Source organism: Moschus berezovskii, chromosome 16 (genome assembly GCF_049115385.1).
Source record: "Moschus berezovskii isolate FMDL1 chromosome 16, NW_MosBer_1.0, whole genome shotgun sequence".
NCBI lineage: Eukaryota > Metazoa > Chordata > Mammalia > Artiodactyla > Moschidae > Moschus > Moschus berezovskii.
In genome coordinates this window covers 8,704,062-8,729,185 of record NC_142475.1, presented here as the reverse complement: position 1 = coordinate 8,729,185, position 25,124 = coordinate 8,704,062, and the positions used below count along the sequence as shown (strand labels likewise).

Sequence of the window (25,124 nt, the reverse complement as noted above, 5' to 3'; positions counted from 1 at the left end):
TACAAAGCCTGGTGCAAAGGAGAGCACAGAGCCCCTGGAGCCAGGCTACTTGGGTTAAAATCCTGTCACTTCTAACTCACTTACTGTGTAATTTTAATCAAGTTATTTATCCTCTGTGAGCCTGTTTTGTATATATGTCAAGTGTTCTTTTGTGTCTAAAAATTAGCTATTATCATTTATTATTATAATTCTGGTTAGGATGGTGGTTTCATTCAGTTTGTTTTTTCCAGAAGACTAGTGCTGCATTTGTAACGCTTTCAGGCAATTCTAGGTTTGTCTAGTTGAATACATGGATCTCTGGGTGAGAAGAAACTACAGTGATGATGGCTAGTGCCTCTTCCACAGAGGAAATAGCCTGAGGCATTTTCAGAGAAGGCCCAGGGTTTGAACGTCCAGGACGCTAGTGTTTAATGGGTAGATAGAGTAGGAGCCACGCTGGCAAAGACTGAGGGCAAGAGGAGGCGCGGCGACAGATGAGATGGTTGGATGGCATCACTGACAATGACACGGGTTTGAGCAAACTCCAGGAGACGGTGAAGGACAAGGAAGCCCGGCGTGCTGCAGTTCCTGGGGTTGCAACAGTCAGACACGACTGAGTGACAGAACAACAGAGGAGGCAAAATCTGCAAAAGTTAATAATAAGAGAAGGCCAGAGAGGTAGGAGAAGGTAAACAGAAAAGCAATGTCTAAAGCTCAAGAGAAGAAATGATTTTAGAGACATTATAGTCAACACAGAAAAGACTACATAGGAATCAATTATTATGATGACTAACAAGCATCTATATTTAACAATTGGGAAATCTTTAATAAAGTAATTTAAAATGGCTCCTTGATAGTTGACATATAGAAAAGACTCAAATTTTAGTTTCCATTAACCTTAATTTTAATTGCATATCTTGAGAAAGAAGAATTAAAAAGAATTAAAAAACAAGTAGGCTCCTCTATCCATGGGATTCTCTTGGCCAGAATAATGGAATGGGTTGCTGGGGATCTTCCCAACCCAGGGATCAAAACTGCGTCTCTTAGGTCTTTACCACTAGTGCCACCTAGGAAGCCCAAACACAAAAGTAATTTACAGGGAAGGATATTTGCACCTTTCCCAAGAAATGCCTTCTGTTACTAAGACTGGAATTATGAAAAAGTCTACTTATTTTGGCAGTGTAGAGTATAAAGCATAAAATGTTGAGTGTTACCATTGGAATCAAGTCCTGACTCTACCACTTATCAAATATAAGGTCCATAGAAAATTATTTACTTGTCTGTCTCCACTTTCTCAAGTGGGAAATGGAGGACCACTGTCACTTAGGATTTTGTTGGGACAAGGGAAGATATTGTACATAAGGGATTTAGCACAAGGCCCCTTACAACAAATGGCAGCTTATGATATTTACCCATCGTGGGCAATTATGAGAAAGTTTGAGAATTGTTTTCAAAGAATAAGTACTTTTGGAATAATTCAGTTCAGTTCAGTCGCTCAGTCATGTCCGACTCAGCAACCCCACGGACTGCAGCACGCCAAGCCTCCCTGTCCATCACCAACTCCCTGTCCAAGAATTAGTCTTTCCGTACACCAGCAAAAACCTTTAAGTTCTTTTAGCAGTGTAGCCTTCCTTGCCCAATCACTGGGAGTCTTCTAGGAGAATCAAAAGCCAGATCCATAATTTCCAAGACACAAGAGTTGAGTAATCTTTGTGCTTCTCATCAATTGAGGGCTGGACAACATATTTCTTCATAACCAATAAAATGCATGACTCATTAAACAAAACACCTCAATTTCCATACCCAAAGAAAAGTCATACAGTCAACTACCAAAGGCAGATCAATGATAATACTAATGATATATCACAGGTATCTTTATCATATCCCCAAATTTCCTAACTAACCTGATAACTTCAGAAAGATGAAAAAACAAATTATTTTTTTAAATATATTTCTCTTTTACTTTATAATAAATGAAAGAAAATTAATAAAATATACTGAAACTACCTGGTGAAAAAGCTCTTGTAAATTCATCATCTTAGTGTCAAAATCCATGGCAGTGTCTCATTTTGAATTTAAAATTGAATAAAAAAAATCCTAAAAAGTGGCCTAATCTGTTATTTACTTGGCATTTTATGAAAGACTACTATGCTTTGCTTTTAGCAAACTGGTCATTAAAAATATGAGACTATTCAGGGAAATGGAATCTCAGGAAGTATGATAGTATTATAGATCTTAAAGCCACCAGAGTAGATGTCGCTAATCATACTAAAAACACAAACACACAAACCAGTTTGTTCCAGCTAGAGAATTAGAAAAGTGAATATAATTTAACCATATGAAAAATAGTTCAAGCCAGGAGGCAGTAAAACTGCAAAAAAATATAAATCTACAGAATCTGTGCCAAGTAACATTTTACAAATTCTCAAGGTTGAAAAATCAGTTTCTTTTCTTGCTACAAGTAGGAAGCTATTACCTGAACTAGTTTTTAAAAATACAATGAATATATCTTTAAGGAAAACACAACACACACACACACAACCCACACATGCTCATACACCGTATACACACCAGTTACCTAATAGTTTTTACCCAGAGAAACAACTATCTAAATCTAGAATATCATTTATAAACAGCTTTGGGAAAGTTAAAATCAGACTTCTAATCAGTTTAAAATATATAATTGAGAAATAAACAGTACATAATGTGACATAGAATTAAATTGGCATGCACAGTAAAATGTAAGCTCTAAGGACAGAGGATTCTCTTTGCAAATAATGATCTTGGCCAAGAGCCTCCTTTATGTACAGAAAGTTCTATTCCTTGCGTATAGCAACCCTCAAGGTTACAACAGGTCATTTTATGCTGCTAATTAGGTTTACAAATGATATGTTCAAGCCAGGTGATATTTTATAGCTTCAGCCTAAGTAGAAAACTGTATCAATAAGATCAAACTATAAAAACTCATTGTCCCACAATTACTGATCTTTTACTCATATAGCATGAATTTTAACATTGCAAATATATAATGCCATTAAAAACTGGTTTGATGCTTAGTATCTCGCAAAACAGCAAAAAGAAAGAAAGCAAAAGACAAGTAGGAAAACTTTTGTGTACAGATATTCAGTGTGCTTATTCTCCGAAAGTTATAGTCAATTTTGTTAGTAGACCCTAGGTCACAATACTCTTCCAAGAAAGCAAAGTGATATCTATTCTGTATAAAACAGGAAAATCAAATGCAGCACATTACCTTGTGCTACCTGTTGAACTGCCAGCATTATCCCAGAAACAGCATCCGGAAGCAAGTTTTCTTTCAGACTGTAATGTGTCGCCCACTCCAAAAAGGGCAGTCGCCGTCTACACCACTGTTTCAAGTCTTCACAACGGGGGATACGCATCTTGCTCCAGAGTATGCTTTTCTTTTTTCTCTTTGCCCCTGTCATTTTCAGATTACCTCTTGTAGATTAAACTTCTTTAAACAAGAAAAAAAATGTTGTAGAACACCTCCCTTCAAAGCCAGGCTCCAAATCGTCTGTGGTTTACAATGTCAAAGCTATCCAGGAAATAATATAAGAGAGAGATTAACAAAAGCATATATATATATATATGCAGCCAGGCTGCATGTTTTATTATGGTACAGCTAATTATTCTAGATAAACGATGCAGATTAAAACCATGGATTTTGATCTGAATGAGACAAGAAGTGGTACCTGTTGGTGTAATATTTTCTGATCTTGAAAAGTAGTGGATTCAGCATTAAGTTGGTGCGGAGCTCTCCAGCCTGTGATTCCCCCTATACTCACTGCAGTCTTATGTTTTGGCTTATATCCCAGTGGCTAATGAGGTAGTTCTGGGCATGTGTTGCAAGTGGGCTGGGTTATGCTAAAGAAACCAGGAAGCATTCAGCTATTCCTGCCTTCTCCCGACAAACTATGCAAAATCATAAAACCAGAGAGGTTTTGTTATGCAAGATGTAGTCAGAGAATCTAGATTTACGTCTTTGGGAAGTGGGTATTTTCAGTATATCAAATGACTGCCATTTCTGAAATATTCAGAAACCTAAGAGGCTTTGCTAAATGCTCTTATCGAGGAGATTTTCATTCATACAGAAACAGTCAGACAGCCACTGCCCAGTCTGGCAACAGAATAGCCAGTTCTCATAAACAAACAGAAATTTCATTTCATGGGCTAAGAAAATAAGCTTACATTGAACAATTACTTGTGGCAACATTTCTTGCTTGTCTCTGAATCGTTCACTCAGTTTTCTCTATTTTTCTAAGTCATAATTCTCACACTTGGCACTATCCTAACTGAAATTTCTAAGGAATAACATATGGATCATAATATTATTTGAAGAGTTCCCAACATTTTTATGATTCTGCCCTCTTTTCACATAACTTTTGGGGGATTTCTCTGTTTCAGAAAGGATGTTACATTTTATAATGGAATATAGTCAGGCTGTCAAAGACCTTTATTTTATAAGTGTAAGGCCGAGCCCCGAGAAGAAAGGGCCTGCATTTATGAAGACTTTGCCATTTGAATTATGCTAATTCATAAAAAGCTAATACATTAACAAAAAATGTGAACCCAAGAAGAACAGCATGTACATAGTTTGCCCCAGCCCTCTTAATGCCTATTTGTCCAGAGTAGAGATCTGTCTTCTGGAAGTCTTTAAAATGACAAAATATTGCTACGTGGATATCTTGGATACTTCTAGTGTCTCTGGCTGTAATTTTTCCCATTGTTTTTAAGTTAAGGTGAAGAACTACTCTTTCAGTTCAGTTCAGTTCAGTCGCTCAGTCGTGTCTGACTCTTTGCGATCCCGTGAATCACAGCACGCCAGGCCTCCCTGTCCAACACCAACTCCCGGAGTTTACCCAAACTCATGTGCACTGAGTCGGTGACGCCATCTAACCATATCTTCCTCTGTCGTCCCCTTCTCCTCGTACCCTCAATCTTCCACAGCATCAGGGTCTTTTCAAATGAGTCAGCTCTTTGCATGAGGTGGCCAAAGTACTGGAGTTTCACCTTCAACATCAGTCCTACCAATGAACACCCAGGATTGATTCCTTTAGGATGGACTGATTGGATCTCCTTGCAGTCCAAGGGACTCTCAAGAGTCTTCTCCAGCACCACAGTTCAAAAGCATCAATTCTTCGGCACTCAGCTTTCTTCATATCCAACTCTCACATCCATACATGACCACTGGAAAAACCATAGCCTTGACTAAATGGACCTTTGATGTCAAAGTAATGTCTCTGCTTTTCAATATGCTGTCTAGGTTGGTCATATCTTTCCTTCCAAGGAGTAAGCGTCTTTTAATTTCATGACTGCAATCAGCAACTGCAGTGAATTTGGAGCCCAAAAAAAAGAAAAGTCTCTTACTGTTTCCCCATCTATTTCCCATGAAGTGATGGGACCAGATGCCATGATCTTAATTTTCTGAATGTTGAGCTTTAAGCTCACTTTCATCAAGAGGCTCTTTAGTTCTTCTTCACTTTCTGCCATAAGGGTGGTGTCATCTGCATATCTGCATATCTGAAGTTATTAATATTTCTCCCAGCAATCTTGATTCCAGCTTGTGCTTCAGCTAGCCCATCATTTCTCATGATGTACTCTGCATATAAGTTAAATAAGCAGGGTGACAATATACAGCCTTGACGTACTCCTTTTCCTATTTGGAACCAGTCTGGTGTTCCATGTCCAGTTCTAACTGTTGCTTCCTGACCTGCATACAGGTTTCTCAAGAGGCAGGTCAGGTGGTCTAGTATTCCCATCTCTTTCAGAATTTTCCATAGTTTATTGTGATCCACACAGTCAAAGGCTTTGGCATGGTCAATAAAGCAGAAACAGATGTTTTTCTGGAACTCTCTTGCTTTTCTGATGATCCAGCAGATGTTGGCAATTTGATCTCTGGTTCCTCTGTCCTTTTTAAAACCAGCTTGAACATCTGGAAGTTCACGGTTCACGTACTGCTGAAGCTTGGCTTGGAGAATTTTGAGCATTACTTTACTCTCTCAGTCTTCCATAAATGACATCACTGGCTTTCTATCTGAGCAAAAAATACTTTTCTTTTTAAATGCAATGAATCCTAAATATATAGCAATATATGTACAGTTTATTCATATGTACATAGAATTTATTTTGTATTTTTCCAATTGTTTACATATGTTACGTTTATGAACATTTCATTAGCTTTAGAGTCTCACCAGAGACTCATAATATTTTAGCCCTATTCTTTTAGCATGAGAGGTAGATTCATCAGATAAGTAAATTCACCTTTAATAGAGATGTTATGTTGCTTTTTCTTCACAAACAGTAATCTAACTTTGTTTTATATACTTCATCCATTACATAAAGGAAGAAATTCAGAAACTATATATAAACTGAGTATTACTACTTTTATAATCAAAATTAATACTAATGATTCTTTTCTCAAAATATATTTAGGTCAAAAATTCAAATCCAAGTTAAGAAAATGAAAAAAGTAATTGAAAGCTTAAATACTGAAATAATCAGTCAACTCCTATGATTTGTGTAATTTCAATTATGCTAAAGAAAAAAAACTTTGTGCTAAATGCTAGTAACAAAGAATTCACATGAACAGAATTTTTGGAATTGAAGATGAATCTGTATAGAAACATGGCATCTGGTCCCATCACTTCATGGGAAATAGATGGAAAAACAGTGGAAACAGTGTCAGACTTTATTTTTGGGGGCTCCAAAATCACTGCAGATGCTGACTGCAGCCATGAAATTAAAAGACACTTACTCCTTGAAAGGAAAGTTATGACCAACCTAGATAGCATATTAAAAAGCAGAGACATTACTTTGCCAACAAAGGTCCGTCTAGTCAAGGCTATGGTTTTTCCAGTGGTCATGTATGGATGTGAGAGTTGGACTGTGAAGAAAGCTGATCGCCTAAGAATTGATGCTTTTGAACTGTGGTGCTGGAGAAAACTCTTGAGAGTCCCTTGGACTGCAAGGAGATCCAACCAGTCCATTCTAAAGGAGATCGATTCTGGGTATTCATTGGAAGGACTGATGCTAAAGCTGAGACTCCAATACTTTGGCCACCTCATGCGACGAGTTGACTCACTGGAAAAGACTCTGATGCTGGGAGGGATTGGGGGCAGGAGGAGAAGGGGACGACACAGAATGAGATGGCTGGATCGCATCACCGATTCGACGGACATGAGTTTGAGCGAACTCCGGGAGTTGGTGATGGACAGGGAGGACTGGCGGGCTGTGATTCATGGGTCGCAAAGAGTCGGACACGACTGAGCGACTGAACTGAACTAAACTGAACTTAAGCGTATTAGTGCCAACAATTGCTCTAAAACATCCAAAGACCAGGAAGTCTTCCCTGGCGGCTCAGACAGTCAAGAACCTGCTTCCAATGCAGGAGACCTGGGTTCGACCCCTAGGTCGGGAAGATCCTCTGGAGAAGGAAATGGCAACCCACTCCAGTATTCTTGCCTGAAGAACTCCATCGACAGAGGAGACAATCCATGGGACTGCATAAAGTCGGACATGACTAAATGACTAACACTTTCACTTTCATTCTAAGACCAGGAGGGAAAATAATTAGTTTGATAAAATAGCTCTGAAGTCTCTCAATTAAAAAAAAAACACAAAAACCTCCTAAAAGTTAGAGTAGATCTTTCCTAAAAATATTTTTTAAACTCCAGGTTTTCTTCCCACTCCATATGCTTAGACATTATTTAAAACATGCCAAAATCTCACTCTAAAACATGCTATCAAGTGTAGGATTGATTATAATCAGCAACTCAAAAACACTTTTGTGAAGAAATTTATGCACACCCATGAGATACTCAGAGCACTTTACCTAGCCCATAAAATTCAAAGCTAAACATATTTATTCAAAATTTTCAATGCCTAAAATTAGCTTAAAATTCAGTACTACATATCATCTATATGAGACATCTCTTTCCCAAATGTTCAGGCAACAGCTGTACAAATAAAAAGATGAACTTATTATGTCCACGTAACACAACAAAAGACTCTTCCTTCCTAGAATATTTTGATCGTATCTCTGACATGTTTGAACTTCCAGTGATTTCTAATATTATGCTCAAACTCATTAGCATAAACATGCCATCCTTTCTCCACTCTCCACCCCTCCTCTACCAGCTACTTATCGACTCTATTTAAATTAGCAAGTATTTACTGATCAGTCACACTTTGCTAGACTGTGTGAAATGCAATAGAAGGATGGGGAAGGGAAGACGTTGTCTATTTTCTAAGGATTATTTAATGGAGGTTATAGAAAAAAGGCAGAATAGAATAAATTAACAATCAAGTCAGACGGTAAGTGTTACAGGAGCTCAGGATGGAGAGTTGCATTCCCACTGAGAAAAAAAACTTCCCATCCTGCCTGTATTCTAGCAGGTTAGTATACTATCTGCTGCACACCGACTCTTTGGTTTTATACAGATTTCCCTAGTTCCATATTCCTAGTTTTTTCCCTGTCTGAACACTTGCTCAGTATGTAACTGTTTAATAAAAATTTCCCTGGCTTCCCTACAGTTCCATTCTTCTTATATACCAAAGATCTAGGTAACTTTTAGGTTATTCATAGGTATACAGCTGTAGTCATTTTCACTGTCTGTTGATTTTCTTGCTTGAAATTTACTGTGTGTGATTTTATCCAGTTTGGTTCATGAGACTGTAAATTACTTGAGTGTAGATATTATTCACATAACTTGCTTTGCCTGTTTCCTCAGGATCTAATGGAAGGTTCTGCAGATATAGAATCCACTCAGCAATTATTAACACATGCATATCCCTACTCCCGAAATTACCGAAGAATCATTGACTCTATCTTAGTCTAGTTTCCAGGCTGTGCTGTTAAAGAATCAAGAAAATAGGTAGAGACAGAAAGAGAGAGATAGTAGTGGGAAAAATAAGGAGAGATTTTTGTCCTTACTTGCTCAAATTTTCCCTGTTCTTTCACAATTATAAGGAAATTCTATCTTTCTAGAGTAATTATGAAAAGAGAATTGAACCAGGTACAAAGGAAGAAAAATGTTGAAGAAAAACATTTCAATAAACATTGTACACTATAAGCTGGATCATATTTAATAGTTTTTGAGAGACACTTATTAAACTGAAATTCTTCTCATATTACTTTTGACTGTAACATTACGCTTCTTTGAATGTGGTCTGTGTGGAGAACAGGACACCTAAAGCAGTGATTTATATTCGGGTTACACTCAGAAATGTAGACTCATAAATCTCAGAAGGCATTAACTCCAAAGTCGAGTCTACTTTAGAAAGTTGATCTACAGCATTTCTAATAAGAGGACATTGCAAAAGGTTCCCACCTGAGTCAGTAAGTAGCAGCTGAAACTAATCCATGTTCTGCTATCATGTAACTGGCATGCTGTTGCTGCTGCTGCTAAGTCACTTCAGTCGTGTCCGACTCTGTGCAACCCCATAGACGGCAGCCTGCCAGGCTCCCCGGTCCCTGGGATTCTCCAGGCAAGAACACTGGAGTGGGTTGCCATTTCCTTCTCAAAGCATGAAAGTGAAAAGTGAAAGTGAAGTCGCTCAGTCATGTCCGACTCTTCACGACCCCATGAACTGCAGCCTACCAGGCTCCTCCGCCCATGGGATTCTCCAGGCAGGAGTACTGGAGTGGGTTGTCATTGCCTTCTCCAGTAACTGGCATGGGGATACATCAATTCAGAGGGAGCAAACTTTATTAAGTCATGCACTAGATAGGGTACCTTTCTCCCAATTTACCTAAAATGTCTTATAGGTTGACACAGCGCTGAATCCAACCTATGTTTTAATTCTTCCAATGACTGTAATCGACAAGTTTAGAAAAATAACTCATTCCGATTTTCAGACAACCTAATTGTTAGAACATTATTCCTAATTACTGAGCCAATATCTGCCATTTAAAATGTCCACTCTTCAGTCTTTATCCTAATTCCTGTGACATGCACAACTGTTCAGGACTAATTCATTTAATGCTATCCCTAAAAAGCTCTGATTTTTTGTGGTGCTATTTTAGAAATACTGAGACATTTAAATGGGCTGCACATATATGTCAATTACAGTCCTAAACAGTGGATTTCACGTTTTACTCATGACAGGCCAACCAGTATAGCAGAGTGAGCAAAATTCTATTCTTTCAGTGCTGATTGCTTATGTAACTTAGCTTTCTTTGAATTAAATAATACCTTCCAGTCTGTTTCTTTAACATGTTTTTCCTTCTGCCATTATTCCATGACTTATTTTGACTCATAATGGGGTGACACCACCCTTATGGCAGAAAGTGAAGAAGAACTAAAGAGCCTGTTGGTGAAAGTGAAAGAGGAGAGTGAAAAGTTGGCTTAAATCTCAACATTCAGAAAACTAAGATCATGGCATCCAGTCCCATCACTTCATGGCAAATAGATGGGGAAACAGTGGAAACAGTGGCTGACTTTATTTTTCTGGGCTCCAAAATCACTGCAGATGGTGACTGCAGCCATGAAATTAAAATACGCTTTTTCCTTGGAAGGAAAGTTATGACCAACCTATAGAGCATATTAAAAGGCAGAGACATTACTTTGCCAACAAAGGTCCGTCTAGTCAAGGCTATGGTTTTTCCAGTGGTCATGTATGGATGTGAGAGTTGGACTATAAAAAAAGCTGAGCACCGAAGAATTGATGCTTTTGAACTATGGTGTTAGAGAAGACTCTTGAGAGTCCCTTGGACTGCAAGGAGATCCAGCCAGTCCATCCTAAAGGAGATCAGTCCTGGGTGTTCATTGGAAGGACTGATGTTGAAGCTGAAACTCCAATACTTTGGCCACCTGATGCGAAGAGCTGACTCATTTGAAAAGACCCTGATGCTGGGAAAGATTGAGGGCAGGATGAGAAGGGGACGACAGAGGATGAGATGGTTGGATGGCATCACCGACTTGATGAACATGGGTTTGGGTGGACTCCGGGAGTCAGTGATGGACAGGGAAGCCTGGCGTGCTGCAGTTCATGGGGTCGCAAAGAGTCGGACACAACTGAGCAACTGAACTGAACTGAGGGGCCAAAAGAAGATAGTTCTAGTGAAGTGAAAAAATCACTTGTACTTTCAAGTGTATATTTACAAGGATCCAAGGCATTTTCAAAGAAAAAGGAGGGCATGGGCAGGGCGCAAAGAGGGAGGCAGGACAGAAGATGTTTGGACTGCATGTTTGCATCCCCCTAATATTCTATGAGGAAACCCTAACAGCCAATGAGATGGTATTACAAGGTGGGGCTTTTGTGAAATAATCAGTTTTATACAAGGTCATGAGGGTGGAGACCACAGTTGGATTAATATCTTTATAAGAAGAGAAAGAGTTTAGAGCTTACTATCTCAGCCATGTGAGGATACAGCAAGAAAATGGAAATCTCCAAGTCCAGGAAGAAGGCCCTCACTATACACAAAATCTCTTGGTGCCTTGATCTTGGGCTTCTGCATCTCCAGAAATGTGAGAAATAAATGTTTATTGTTTAAACCACCCAGTCTGTGATGTTTTTGCTTACAGGACACTGAACTGAAAAAAAAGGAAGGGAGAAAGGGAAGAAAGAACAGAGTAAAAAGGAAAGGAAAAAAAAAAAAACAATAACAGTTCACTGAGTATTAGTAAGAAACCCCTTCTCATTTCTGACCAACAATTGATAAATGGTAAGTAAATTAAACTATAGCTGGGGAAACAGCAGGACTTGAGAAGATCTGATGATACCAAAAGAGGGGATTATCCAATAGAAATTCACTTCCTAAGAAGTGCATGATTGTGAATCTATAACTGCTGCTTCAGATGTCCTATTTCTAGGAATAATATTTTTTTGTACTAAGGGAAATAAGTGTAAATATTTTATGTCCTTTAATTTAATGTGGATTTCTTGTAGGCAGCATAGAGTTCAGTCTTGCTTTTGTAATCCAGTGTGACAATCTCTGCCTTATTTGGAGTATATAGACCATTTATATGTAACACGGTTATTGATATGATTGGGTTTAAAACTATCATTGTAATTTATTTTATAATCATCTCATCAGTTTATTTTTTTCCTTTTATTACCACCTTTTGGATCATTTTTATTATTTTATTTTACTCCTTTGTTGGTTTATTAACTATACTCTTATATTGATGATTGCTTTAGAGTGTATAAGTGTGTTAGTCACTCATTCATGTCCAACTCTTTGCGACCCTATGAACTGTAGCCTGCCAGGCTCTTCTGTCCATGGGATTCTCCAGGCAAGGACAGGAGTGGGTTATCATTCCCTTCTCCAGGGTATCTTCCCAACCCAGGGATCAATCCCAGGTCTCCTGCATTGCAGGCAGATTCTTTACTGCTGAGCCATCAGGGAAGCCCTTAGAGTATATAGTATACATCTTTAACTATTAAAGTCTATCTTCAAATGATAGCATACCACTTCACATTTAGTATAAGGCCCTTACAACTGCATACTTTCATTTTCCTTTGTATTAAAGTTGTGTTAATTTTTTTCTTCCTATAGCCATCCACAGGTGACAGGGTGCTGAACAAAGGCACTTGGATTTAACATTCAGGCAGAGGGGCAAGGTTCCTAGAGGCAGGCCATTATGTATAAACGGTCTCCTTTCAGTGAATAAGAGCAATGGTTAAAGAAACAGATCCAACATGAGTCAGTTCTTTCCTGAAACACACCACAAATTGTCACCTGTATTATTAGTCAGTTTATGCTACTATAATAAAATACCATAGACTGGTTAGGTTAAACCACAGGAATTTATTTCTCACAGTTCTGGAGGACTGGAAAGTCTAAGATCAAGGAGCCAACCAACCTGGTTCCTGATAAGGGCTCTCTTCCTGGCTTGCAAAGAGCCGCCATCTCATTTCTTCTTCATGTAAAAGAAAGAAAGAATCAGTACTTCACGATACGACCTAAACCTAATTATCTCCTGAAGGCTCCATCCCAAATGCCATCATACTGGGGGATAGTACTTTAACATATGAATTCAACGGGGCGGGGGGGCATAACATGGTCCATAGTATTACCCAAAATCTGATTACGCATGTCATATAAGTCTTTATTTAAATCAGCAAATAAGAAAACCCAGATACATCGGCTAGACTCTGTCCTTCAGATTGAAGTTTATTCTTTAGTAGAAATTGAGAACAGTCAAACAGGACTTTATTTTTTTATTTTGTCCACACAAGTCTCTTAAGGATTTATATCAAACTTATTACTGAAACCAAATATACTGTCTTCAGTAGGCATGTAAGTTCTCAATCTGGTACCTCTATTAAAAGAGATAATAGAGCTTATCTACTAACTTCATTACTCTGGGTACAGAGTACTCATCTAGAAGGTATCATTCATAATAACAGAGAAAAAAACAGACTCTGGAATTGTTGTGTTACTCATAAGAAAAATGTCTCAAATACTCCACATAGTCTATATTGCAGCAAAGGGATCATCCAAAAAAGCAAGTTTCCCCAACACTGTCAAACAGTGTTTGATTTATGCAATCATTTTTAGTGGAAATTCAATGCTAGTGAGGATATTTTAGTGTTACCTCATTAAGTCTTAAGTCTTAAAGTTGAAATAGTACCTAGGAGTGACTCCTAATGAAGAGGATTCAAACTGTGTGGAAATCATATTTATAACATTCCTGAGAAACGGTCACAGGTTTTTATGCATGAAATAGGGGGCTAGTCTAAGATTTAGGACTGATAATTAAATTACCTTTAGGCTCTCACTTACTTGCAACAAGAAGTGTTTTTTATGCAAGATAATTACTGTGTACATGAAATATGAGTAAACTTACACAACTGAAATTTTTTTTTAATGCTCTCATATACACATGTATATTAAAATACCAAAAACTAAAACTCAGGTCTCTACTTAGTCCCTTGCTTTTATTTCCCATGGTCAAATTCCATTGTTTTGTATATTTCTGTGTCAAGGATCAATAGGGTAAAAGCAGAACACTTGTACTTTGATAAGAATTCAGAAGCCATTAATTTTCTTCAATAGATTTCATTTTTCTGATTAGTACATAACCAAATTCCTATTATAAAATAGAAAGTTTTGTAAAGTATAGAATGGTGGTGTTAAAAAAAAGATGTCTTACGATCACACTGTTGATTAAAGTTCTGCTTGTAGTTTGTTCCCTTTTTTCCTATGAAACATTTTTTTTTACACAGCTAAGACAATGCTGTACACATACACTTTTTTAAATTTCACTGAGCATTATAACCCTTTGCTACATCGTGAAAAACTCTTAGAGAACACAGTTTTTAATGACTGTACAATATTCCCTCACAAAGGTGTACCAAGGTTTACATAGTCATTTTCCTAGGAGTAGATACTTTGGTTCTTCCAGTTTTGTGGACTTTTTTTATGATAACACTGGGATACACATCTTACTAATAATGCTTCAATGAGGCTTTTTTGGGCTAACATCTCATTCTAGCCCAGATGTACAAGAAACTGATCTTTTTAGTGGTTTTACTGGGACATTCTTCAACACGTTACATGTTGACTTCCACAGTACTTAAATGATGCCCATTGTCTGGACCAATTGACTTACCAATGGAAATTAAGAGCACTTACACTTAGAATATCCTGGGACACTGAAGCCATGAAACATATTTTTGAGTCAGCTTTTTTTTTCTTGTTTACATTCAATATTTGACAACATAATTCAAACATGGGCTGCTTCAACTAATGTCTTATTACCATAATGCACATAGTAATATTCAGAAATTCTCAATGCTCAAGTTTATTTGTCCTTAAGAATTCAAATCGGGTAGTTAACTATAACTCAGATATCAGAGTCAAACAAATAAAATAAAATTTATCATTTAATGGAAGATGTAGACAAATGTTGAAGCTGAAACTCCAATACGTTGGCCACCTGATGTGAAGAGCTGTCATTAGAAAAGACCCTGATGCTGGGAAAGATTGAAGGCAGGAGAAGGGGATGACAGAGGATGAGATGGTTGGATGGCATCACTGACTCAATGGACATGAGTTTGGGTGAACTCCAGGAGTTGGTTATGGACAGGGGAGGCCTGGTGTGCTACAGTCCATGGGGTCACAAAGAGTTGGGCATGACTGAGTGACTGAGCTGAACTGTAGACAAATATTCAAATATTATTATTGAAAACTCAAAACTTTGAGGTACATTTTAGGCCTTCCACAATGCATTTCTTTCACTTCAAGAAGTAGCACATAGGGAATAGTACCGGAATTCTCATTCTCCCAATTAACTAGTGGTGTAACTAAAATTTATGTGAGAAGTTGCAAGATCTATATTGCACATAGATTACAAAGATATTCTGTAACATAATCACTACATATTTGGCAGTTTAATATATATATATATATATACACACACACATACTAGAGCAGACAAATTAAGCCCCAGGGAACACTGCTTTTTATTCACGTCAAAAGGAGAACATGAAAAAAAGAAACATTTGCAGCACTGTATTGTGAAGCCAGATAATCAACCAGCATGTTGGCAAGCAAAGCTGAAATTTCATGCCAACTTTTCAAGGTCTTTCAAAGGAGGATTTTGATAAATAGAGTACCAAGGGCAATGTCTGGCATATAGGAGAGGCACTGATAAATGTTAGTTTTTAGTTCCTACACATTTCTTTCATTAGTTGCTAGGATGACTTGAATATTTCAATAGTGCCTTACTTCCTTCCAATCACTACTCAATTAGAACGGAATGCTTTCTTCTCCTGGGATGGACAATCTTACCCAGTTTATATTTTTTGCAAATCAGTCTACTTAGATCCCAAATTGAATAACAAGCCAAATCTATTGGGTTGGCCAAAAAGTCCTTCATTTTTTTTTAAGTAAAAATAAATGACACATTTCTTTTTTTCACCAAAAACTTTATTGACACCGTATTCACTGATTTGTTCCACTAGCTTCTGCCATTTCTTCAGGCAACTTCATAATTCCATCATTCCAAAACTACTTCTTTTTGAGCAAAGAACTGTATCAGGTTCTTTCTCCAGTCTTTCAGGGAACTGAAATTTTTTTCCACTGAGAATTTTGTAAAGACAAAAATAAATGGATCTTTGAAGGTGCAATGGTTGGTGAATACAGCAGGTGAATCAGAACCTTCCAGCCAAGCTGTAACAGTTTTTGCCTGGTCATCAAAGAAACATGCGGTCTTGCATTATCCTGATGGAAGATTATGCATTTTCTGTTGACTGATTCCAGACACTTTCCATCAAGCACTGCTTTCAGTTGGTCTATTGCGACCAGCACTTGTTGGAGTTAATCATTCAGCTTTCCAGGAGTTTATAATAGGGGACTCCTTTCCAACCCCACCATATACACAATACCGTCTTTGGATGAAGACTGGCCTTTGGTGAGGCTGGTGTTGACTTATTTCACTTGCACCACGATCTCACATTATTGTACAGTATCCACTTTTTATCACCTGTCACAATTTGTTTTAAAAAACAGAATGTTTTCATGATGTTTAAGTAGAGAGTCTCATGTAGAAATATGGTCAAGAAGGTTTTTTTTTTTGTTTGCTTAATTTATGCTGAACCCAAACATCACAGTGATGAACAAAACCAAGCTGGTGCAAATGATTTTCAACACTTGATTTGAATATTTTGAGTTTGCTGACCATATCTTGCAAGGTATAACGTTGATTGTTCCAATTAATGTCTCCATTTGATCACTGTCAACCTGACCTACCTAACTGGTCTACCTGACCGTGGCGCATTGTCCAGCAAGGTACCTTCCGCACGAAATTTCACAAACCTCTTTTGACATGCTTGCTCAGTCACACCTTCTCCATACACTGCCCAGAGTTTTTGCGTGTGTGTTTCAGTTGCACTTTTACCTTTCGTGAAATAATAAGCACAATATGCCAAAAATGTTGCTTTTTTCTTCCATCTTCAATATTAAAATGGCTACAGAAAAATTCACTAATTTTGGTAAGTTTTTTAAAATATACATGCTGATATGACAGCTGTCACAATACAATCCAACAAAATCGTTTCAAATGAAGTTACAGACAACTAAATGCTACTAGAGCCATCTTACAGGAAAAAAATGAAAGACTCTTTTGGCCAACCCAATACTTCTGCCTTGATTGAACTCAAAATTCTAAATTGGACTACAACATTATTTATCCTCAAAAAAAAATGGTCACATATCTCTGCTTAGTTTGAAGATCTGCATGCCAACTCTCTGGCAAATAGAAGAGGGAAAAGTGGAAGCAGTGACAGATTTCACTTCCTTGGGCTCCAAAATCACTGTAGATGGTGACTGCAACCATGAAATTTAGAGATTCTTGCTCTTTGGAAGAAAGCTATGACAAACCTAAACAAAGTATTAAAGAACAGAGACATCACTTTGTCAACAAGGGTCCATATAGTCAAAGTTATGGTTTTTCCAGTAGTCATGTACAGATGTGAGAAAGAAAGAAAAGAAAGCGGAACACTGAATAACTGATGCTTTCGAACTGTGGTGCTGGAGAAGATTCTTGAGAGTCCTTTGACTTCAAGGAGATCAAATCAGTCAATCCTAAAAGAAATCAACCCTGAATACTCATTAGAAGGACTGATGCTGAAGCTGAAGCTTCGGCCACCTGATACAAAGAGCTGACTCATGGGAAAAGACCCTGATGCTGTGAAAGGCTGAAGGCAAAAGGAGAAGAGAGCAGCAGAGGATGAGATGGTTAGATGGCGTCGCTGACACAATGGACATGAATTTAAGCAAACTCCAGGAGATAGTGGAGGACAGAGGAGCCTGGTGTGCTACATGTCCATGGGGTCACATGACTAAGAGTTGGAGACAACTTAGCGACTGAACAACAGCAACAAAAATGCCAACTTCATTTTTCCTTTTCAGACTCTAAACATTGCCATGTCCTCAAGTTGGTTCTAAATGCTTAAACTCTTGCCTTTTTTTTTTAATCTTCTGGTATTTATATCCTGTACATTCTGAAGATGATTAACCAAAAGGTCATCCATACTCTGGGTCAATAAAGATGAATTAACTCAATTGAACTGTTGAAATGAGGAGTTAAGAAGAATTCTGAAGCAGTGCATCCATGCTCCGAAAGAAAGTTTGCATAGATCTCTTAGTAATATCACTATGGTTTAGTGGGAATGGAAATTTGCCATTATTGCTCTGGTTGTCTTTAATCTAAGGCAATTCTTTATGTCAGCCAGGAGAAACATTTTCATCTATAAATTTCTTTGAATAAATTGACTGGGGTCTCATTCTAATCTATAAAAAATACATAGAATCTTAAAACTAGTGTGAAGTACGAAGTGATGAATATGCTTATTAGTAGTACATAGTGTTTATACCTCTCAACTCTTTTACCTGTCTGTACAGAAAGGATTACTTTCAGGAGCAGCCTATTAACCTGTACTTAAAAGAAAAACTCCATGGAATTAAATTAAATTTATACTCCCAAAGTCTCCAGTCCAGTGAACAGTCTTTATTATTTTTAATTGGCTGCTTTAAAAAACTACAATGGATGATCAGAATGTTTTCTGATACATCCCCATGGATTACTCTTTCACAGGGAGGTCCCATGAATGAGGGAGCATGACACTTTAGCAGACTTAACATAATTAGGATTGTAAAACTAAGAACAATAGATTTAAAAATTCAAGGTCTAAACTTCCTTCTGGAATTGATTTCTGAGATTAGGAATAAGGCAAATTGTATGTATGATCTTTTCCACACTCTAATCAGGAACTAAAGCAGATAATGCGAAAAATAGTACAGTGAAAGCAACAAAGCAGTTTCTGAATCTGATTAAGCAATTTATGTATAGGCACTTTCACATGTAACCTCCATTCTCTTGGAGCACGTCTGGCGAGAGGCAGAAGCATTTAAGAGTCAGATCACAGGATATTCCTTTAAAAGGACAAATATATTCCTCAGGAACAGAGGGGTAGATAGAGAAGACAGAGAGTCCAAAATAGAGGGGGGAGAAAATTGACTCAGTTAAACTGTCCCAAATTAACAAGAAAAGTAAGGTAATGTTGACAGATTTACCAAATTAAAATACAGGAGACCTAGGTAAATTAGCATTTCATATAAATAAGAAATAATTTTTATTTAATATAGATATTCCCCATTCAATATTTGGAACATACTTATACAAAAAATAAATATATTTATTGTTTACCAGAGATACAGATTTTTGCATGGGTCATACTTATGCTAAGAAGTTATTAATATTTATCTGAAATAAATTTATATAGGAATCACGTTTTATCTAGCAATCCTATGTTAAAGTTATCTGCTGTGAATGAAAACATTAGTAGGTATATCAAATAGAATTTTTCCACAAATATCAGTTTCCAAGAACATCTTTTAAAAAGTAATGGGAAGGAAACCATGCTTATGTTAGCCCCCTTCACTGTTGTTCCACAGGCCCTCTTATTTTGATACAGGCAACTTGATTGGAAACACACACCATCAGAGATGTCACATCCTACCACCAGCTCACCGTGTGACCAGCGGCCATATCTGTCAATAAAGGGGCCAGGGTACCCGGTTCTGCCACTACTTAGATTTGTAATCTCCCACAAGTATGATTAACAGAAGGATTAAGTTACAGTGCAAAGCACAAAGGTCATTACAGGATTGACACACACTAGACACTGGTCTCGGAGAAGGCAATGGCAATCCACTCCAGTATTCTTGCCTGGAAAATCCCATGGACAGAGGAGCCTGACCCCATAGGCTGTCCATGGGGTCGCGAAGAGTCGGACACAACTGAGCAGCTTCACTTTCACTTTTCATTTTCATGCATTGGAGAAGGAAATGGCAACCCACTCCTGTATTCTTTCCTGGAGAATCCCAGGGATGGGGGAGCCTGGTGGGTTGCTGTTTATGCAGTGGCAGAGTTGGACACGACTGAAGCAACTTCAGCAGCAGCAGCAGCAGACTGGTCTGGTGGCGACTAGCAGTAGCAGCAGTAGCACTTAGTAGTCTATTATAAGCATGCGTACATTACACATAATAGACAGTACTGTCAGAACTACTCATAATTATGCTGATGATCATGAGTTCTATAGCACTTCCTTCTGAGTAGTTAACGGAGCCTCCTGCACTAACTTGGTGAAGCAACAGTGTCACCTAGTGGTTGTCAAGTCACTTGTTCAGTCGCTAAATCGTCCGAATCTTTGCAGCCCCATGACTTGCAGCACGCCAGGCTTTCCTGTCCTTCACGATCTCTCTGAGTTGACTCGAACTCATGTCCATCGAGTCAGTGATGCCATCCAACCAGCTCATCCTCTGTCCTCTGTCAAGTCAGTAACAAACAATTAAGAACACCTGGACAAAGGCTGCCAAGGCTTGTATGTACAGACTCTATTATGTCAGTGATGACTGTGGATGGTATTTAATATTTTCCACAATATAGCATATCGAATCAGTCTCACTTTGCATTAAAATGATGCACACACTATTCCCAAAAGGGTCTCAGCTATCTGCTGCTTTTACCTACCTTCACCTGAAGGTCTAACATATGCTGTCAAAGAAACAAATTCCAACTGTTTTAATTATAAAATTACTCATAGTTTTCAACCTTCTCACAGCTTCTCCTAACTCTACTATTCCCTGAAAATCCCAGCAGAAGGGGAGGAGGGAGTGAGGAGAACTGGAAATATGAATCTTGAGGTTTACTCAATTACCAGCTTCAAATTATTTTCCTTCTATTCAGGTTAGACGTTTCTGTTTTCATTCTCAAGCGGTCAAGAGGATCTATGATTTTCTTTTGGAAAAGAAAAGATCTTATTTTCCTGAAATTCAAATTGAGATATAAATAGTCAATTACAAGTTTTGTTTCTGAAGCTGGACCAGTGTCTACTCCAGTTATATTTTACAGCTTCTGTCCTGAAAGCCTCTTGAGATAAGAGATTTATAGCTCTTAAGGTTATTTACGTGAGTAAAATTTTTAAGAAGTAGTGAATAATGCAGCTTTTGCTCACTTCCAAAGCTGTCAAGAGAAATTAAGAATCCCAAATAGCCTTTGGGGGAGATTTTACTCTGATTTTACTTAATCTGTTTCTTACATGAGACTATTATAGACGTCCCAAGCTAGAATTCCATGGCCTAGTGGCCAACAGTTAAATTAAGTAAAAATGGCATTAAAACTGGTAATATATTGACTCAGATATGACTCAAGAGTTATTAATCAATGACTGCTAGAAATACGTCCCGAGTTTCTGAGAAATACATACACACACATTTCAAACATCCATTAGGAATTATTCCTTTTAAAGAACCAAACATTTTTATATACGTATTTTAAATCCCCAATGATTCTCCATTATCAAAATATTTCTGTGGCTCCCAGACCTTTCACAGCTCTTTCTTCCCCAGACTCTCATCCATTCTAAAGTTTTCATAAATATCTCGTGACTGACATTATTTCACAATGTTCCTAGACTGGTAAGAATTATGATGCTCTTTTTTTCCCCTGATAAGAATGAGTGAAAATAGCCACATGGATAATTTATTAGAAAGCACATGCCAGAGCCCCTATACTCAGTCCCAAACAAGAGCAAAAATATATCCTGTAAGATTTCTTTCTTTCTCCTCCAGTTGCTCCTTCTCCACCTGATACCAGAAAGAGCAAGCTTAGGTACAATTCTACCATGCAAAATTCGCAGGCAGGTTTCCCTGTCCTTCACTGTCTCCCAGAGTTTGCTCAAACTCAAGGCCATTGAGTCCATGATGCAGATGGAAGGAATTGCGTGTAAAGGCCAAAGGGAGAAGCAGCATGAAAGCTTCAGGACACTGAAGGGAGTGTGATCGGAGAGTGGTGAGCTTAAGAAAAGAGTGGTGCATGGTGAGGTCAGGGGAGACGAAAGGAAATCACAGAATGAGCCATGTTAAAGAGTTGGGACTTTGTCAAGGACTTAACTGGCAGCCATTGTTGGCTCAGCAGCTTATTCGTGATAGAAGGAAACTGGAAAAAAATCCAAGGTGAAGAACAAATGAATAAATAGTAGTATATTTATATTATGGAACAATAGTCAATAATAAAAAGGAACAAATTCATGATACACATAAACACTATGGATGAATCTCAAAAACCGTTATGCTGAATGAAAAAATGCCTTACAGAAAAGAATATATATAGTGCAATTCCTTTTATATGAAGTTCTGAAATGGGCAAAATCTATGGTGGAAAAACATCAGAATAGTAACTTCCTCTGGGAGATGAGGCAAGAATTTACTAGAAAGTAGAGCTGCCAGATAGAATACAGGATTTCTAGTTAAATTTGAATTTCAAATAAACTGCAAAGAATTTTTTTTCATAAGTATATCCTATGGAACATTTGAGACATTATTATATTAAATATTTATCCATTGCTTCACTGAAATTCAAATCTAACTGGGTGTTCTGTAAAATCTAGCAAAACTACAGGGAAGGGACATGAAAAGATTTTCTGGAATGATGGTAATGCTCCATATCTTGATGAGGACTTATAAATGCATTTTTGCTGAAGTCATATAAATTTGTGCATGTAAACCCAGCAAACTCCGAAGAAACCAGAATTGAAAGAGACACATGTACTCCAATGTTCACTGCAGCACATTTACAATAGCTAGGACATGGAGGCAACTGAGATGTCCAGCAGCACACGAATGAATGAGGAAGTTTCGGTACATATACACAATGGAATATTACTAAGCTATAAGAAGGAACACATCTGAGTCAGTTCTAATGAGATGGATGAACCTGGATCCTATTGTACAGAGTGAAGGAAGTCAGAAAGAGAAAGACAAATACTGTGTATTAATGCATATATATGGAATTAAGAAAGACATACCAATGATCCTACAAGCACAGCAGCAAAGGAGACACAGATGTAAAGAACAGACTTTTGGACTCAGTGGGAGAAGGTGATGGTGGGATAATTTGAGAGAATAGCATTGAAACATATATATTACCATACGTAAAACAGATGGCCAGTGCAAGTTCAATGCAGGAAGCAGGGCACCCAAAGGGTGGTGGACAACCCAGAGGGATGGGGTGGGGAGGGCCTGGGAGGGGGGTTCAGGATGGAGGGGACACATGTACACCTGCAGCTGATTCGTGCTGATTTATGACAAAAACCATCACAGTATTATAAAGTAAAGTGAAAGTTCCTCAGTTGTGTCTGACTCATTGCGACACCGTGGACTATCCAGTCCATGGAATTCTCTAGGCCAGAATACTGGAGTGGGTAGCCGATCCCTTCTCCAGGGGATCTTCCCAACAAGGGATCGAATCCAGGTCTCCCACATTGCAGGAGGATTCTTTACCAGTCTACTCACCAGGGAAGCCCATTGTAAAGTAATTATCCTCCAATTAAAATTAATAAATTAATTTGTTTTAAAAAATGTAAATATCAAAGTTACCTCAGAAGAAAGAGAGAAACAAATATTGAACTCTAATTAGTGACAGATCATGGCGTCTAGTCCCATCACTTCATGGGAAATAGATGGAAAAACAGTGGAAACAGTGTCAGACTTCATTTTTTGGGGCTCCAAAATCACTGCAGATGCTGACTGTACCCATGAAATTAAAAGACGCTTACTCCTTGAAAGGAAAGTTATGATCAACCTTGATAGTATATTAAAAAGCAGAGACATTACTTTGCCAACAAAGGTCCGTCTAGTCAAGGCTATGGTTTTTCCCGTGGTCATGTATGGATGTGAGAGTTGGACTGTGAAGAAAGCTGATCCCCAAAGAATTGATGCTTTTGAACTGTGGTGCTGGAGAACACTCTTGAGAGTCCCTTGTACCGCAAGGAGATACAACCAGTCCTTTCTAAAGGAGATCAATCCTGGGTGTTCATTGGAAGGACTGATGCTAAAGCTGAAACTCCAATACTTTGGCCACCTCATGCGACGAGTTGACTCACTGGAAAAGACTCTTATGCTAGGAAAGGTTGGGGGCGGGAGCAGAAGGGGACGACAGAGAATGAGATAGCTGGATGGCATCACCGACTCTGTGGACATGAGTTCAAGTGAACTCCGGGAGTTGGTGATGGACAGGGAGGCCTGGTGTGCTGTGATTCATGGGGTCGCGGAGAGTCGGACACGACTGAGCAACTGAACTGAACTGAACACCGAAATATTAGAAGGGAAACCACTGATGTCTGCAACTTCTAAAATAAATAAGTTGTATCAATGGCTGACTAGAGGGATGTAATAAAGCAGATAGAGTAAAATGTTAACTGTGAATCTAGATGATGGGCTTATGGGTATTCACTGTAAAATTCTTCCAAATTATCTATATGCTTAAGAACTTTTATAATAAAATGTTATGGGGAAAAAAAGCCTTGTTTCCTCTCATGGAGCTTACATTATAGTAGAGGGAGACGGGCAATAAATAAAATTAGTAGGTAAATTACAGAATGAAATAGAAGGAATGGGAGAAGCACTCAGAAGGGAAGGAGTGAAGTAGGTGCTGGGGGTGAAACTCACAATCTGAACTATGGTGGGCAGGGAGGCACTTCCCACAGGCTGGGGGGACTGAGCAGGCACATCTGAGAGAAGAGCCATCAGATGGGGGACGAGAGAAAGGGGAGACTGAGGTGGGGAGACTGATCCAGTTTATTTTAAAGGAATTCCTCTCTGCTCATTGTATCATGGAATGAGTAATTGGCGACAAACAGAATTTATTAATAATCCTAAAATATATATCTTTCTATTTGAATCCACCTTCCCACAACACAGACAGTAACAAATTTATAACAGTAAAAGAGACATGAGTTTCTCTTTTTTACTTGGCTATGTCTTGCTGAGGCAAGTGTGAGCGAACCAAAAAATTCCAGAGAGGACCCACAAAAGAGACAGAGAAATACTAAATGCAAATAACTCACAAAAAGTTAATGCTTCAGTTGCTTCAACTTCATTTGAGTAAATACAAGTTTGTTGTAACTGTTAGAAAATGAAAATATTTTGCAGTGTTTCAGATTCTAACATGTTAGAATTTCAGAAGGATTATAGATTGGCAAGAAGAGACCACAATCTCATATGCCAATGAAAGTGAAAGTCGCTCAGCCGTGTCCGACTCTCTGTGACCCCGAGGGACTAAATAGTTCATGGAATTCTCCAGGCCAGAATACTGGAGTGGGTAGCCTTTCCCTTC

At 38.1% G+C, this 25,124-nt stretch overlaps 1 protein-coding gene across 2 annotated transcripts in view; it reads right to left on the bottom strand.

Moving 5' to 3' along the window:
• SLC26A7 (solute carrier family 26 member 7) overlaps positions 1-25,124 on the bottom strand; it is a 137,411-nt gene extending 112,287 nt beyond the window's left edge. Inside the window, exons 1-3 of one of the 2 annotated variants that reach the window (XM_055432638.2) lie at positions 12,804-25,124; positions 11,347-11,531; positions 3,230-3,532 (exon numbers count right to left, since the gene is read on the bottom strand). In XM_055432638.2, the coding sequence (XP_055288613.2) occupies positions 3,230-3,422 (193 nt within the window). In that variant the 5' untranslated portion in view covers positions 3,423-3,532; positions 11,347-11,531; positions 12,804-25,124. Of the gene's footprint in view, positions 1-3,229; positions 3,533-3,689; positions 7,570-11,346; positions 11,532-12,803 lie in introns of those variants that run through there. The other variant, XM_055432640.2, reaches the window with a different exon arrangement.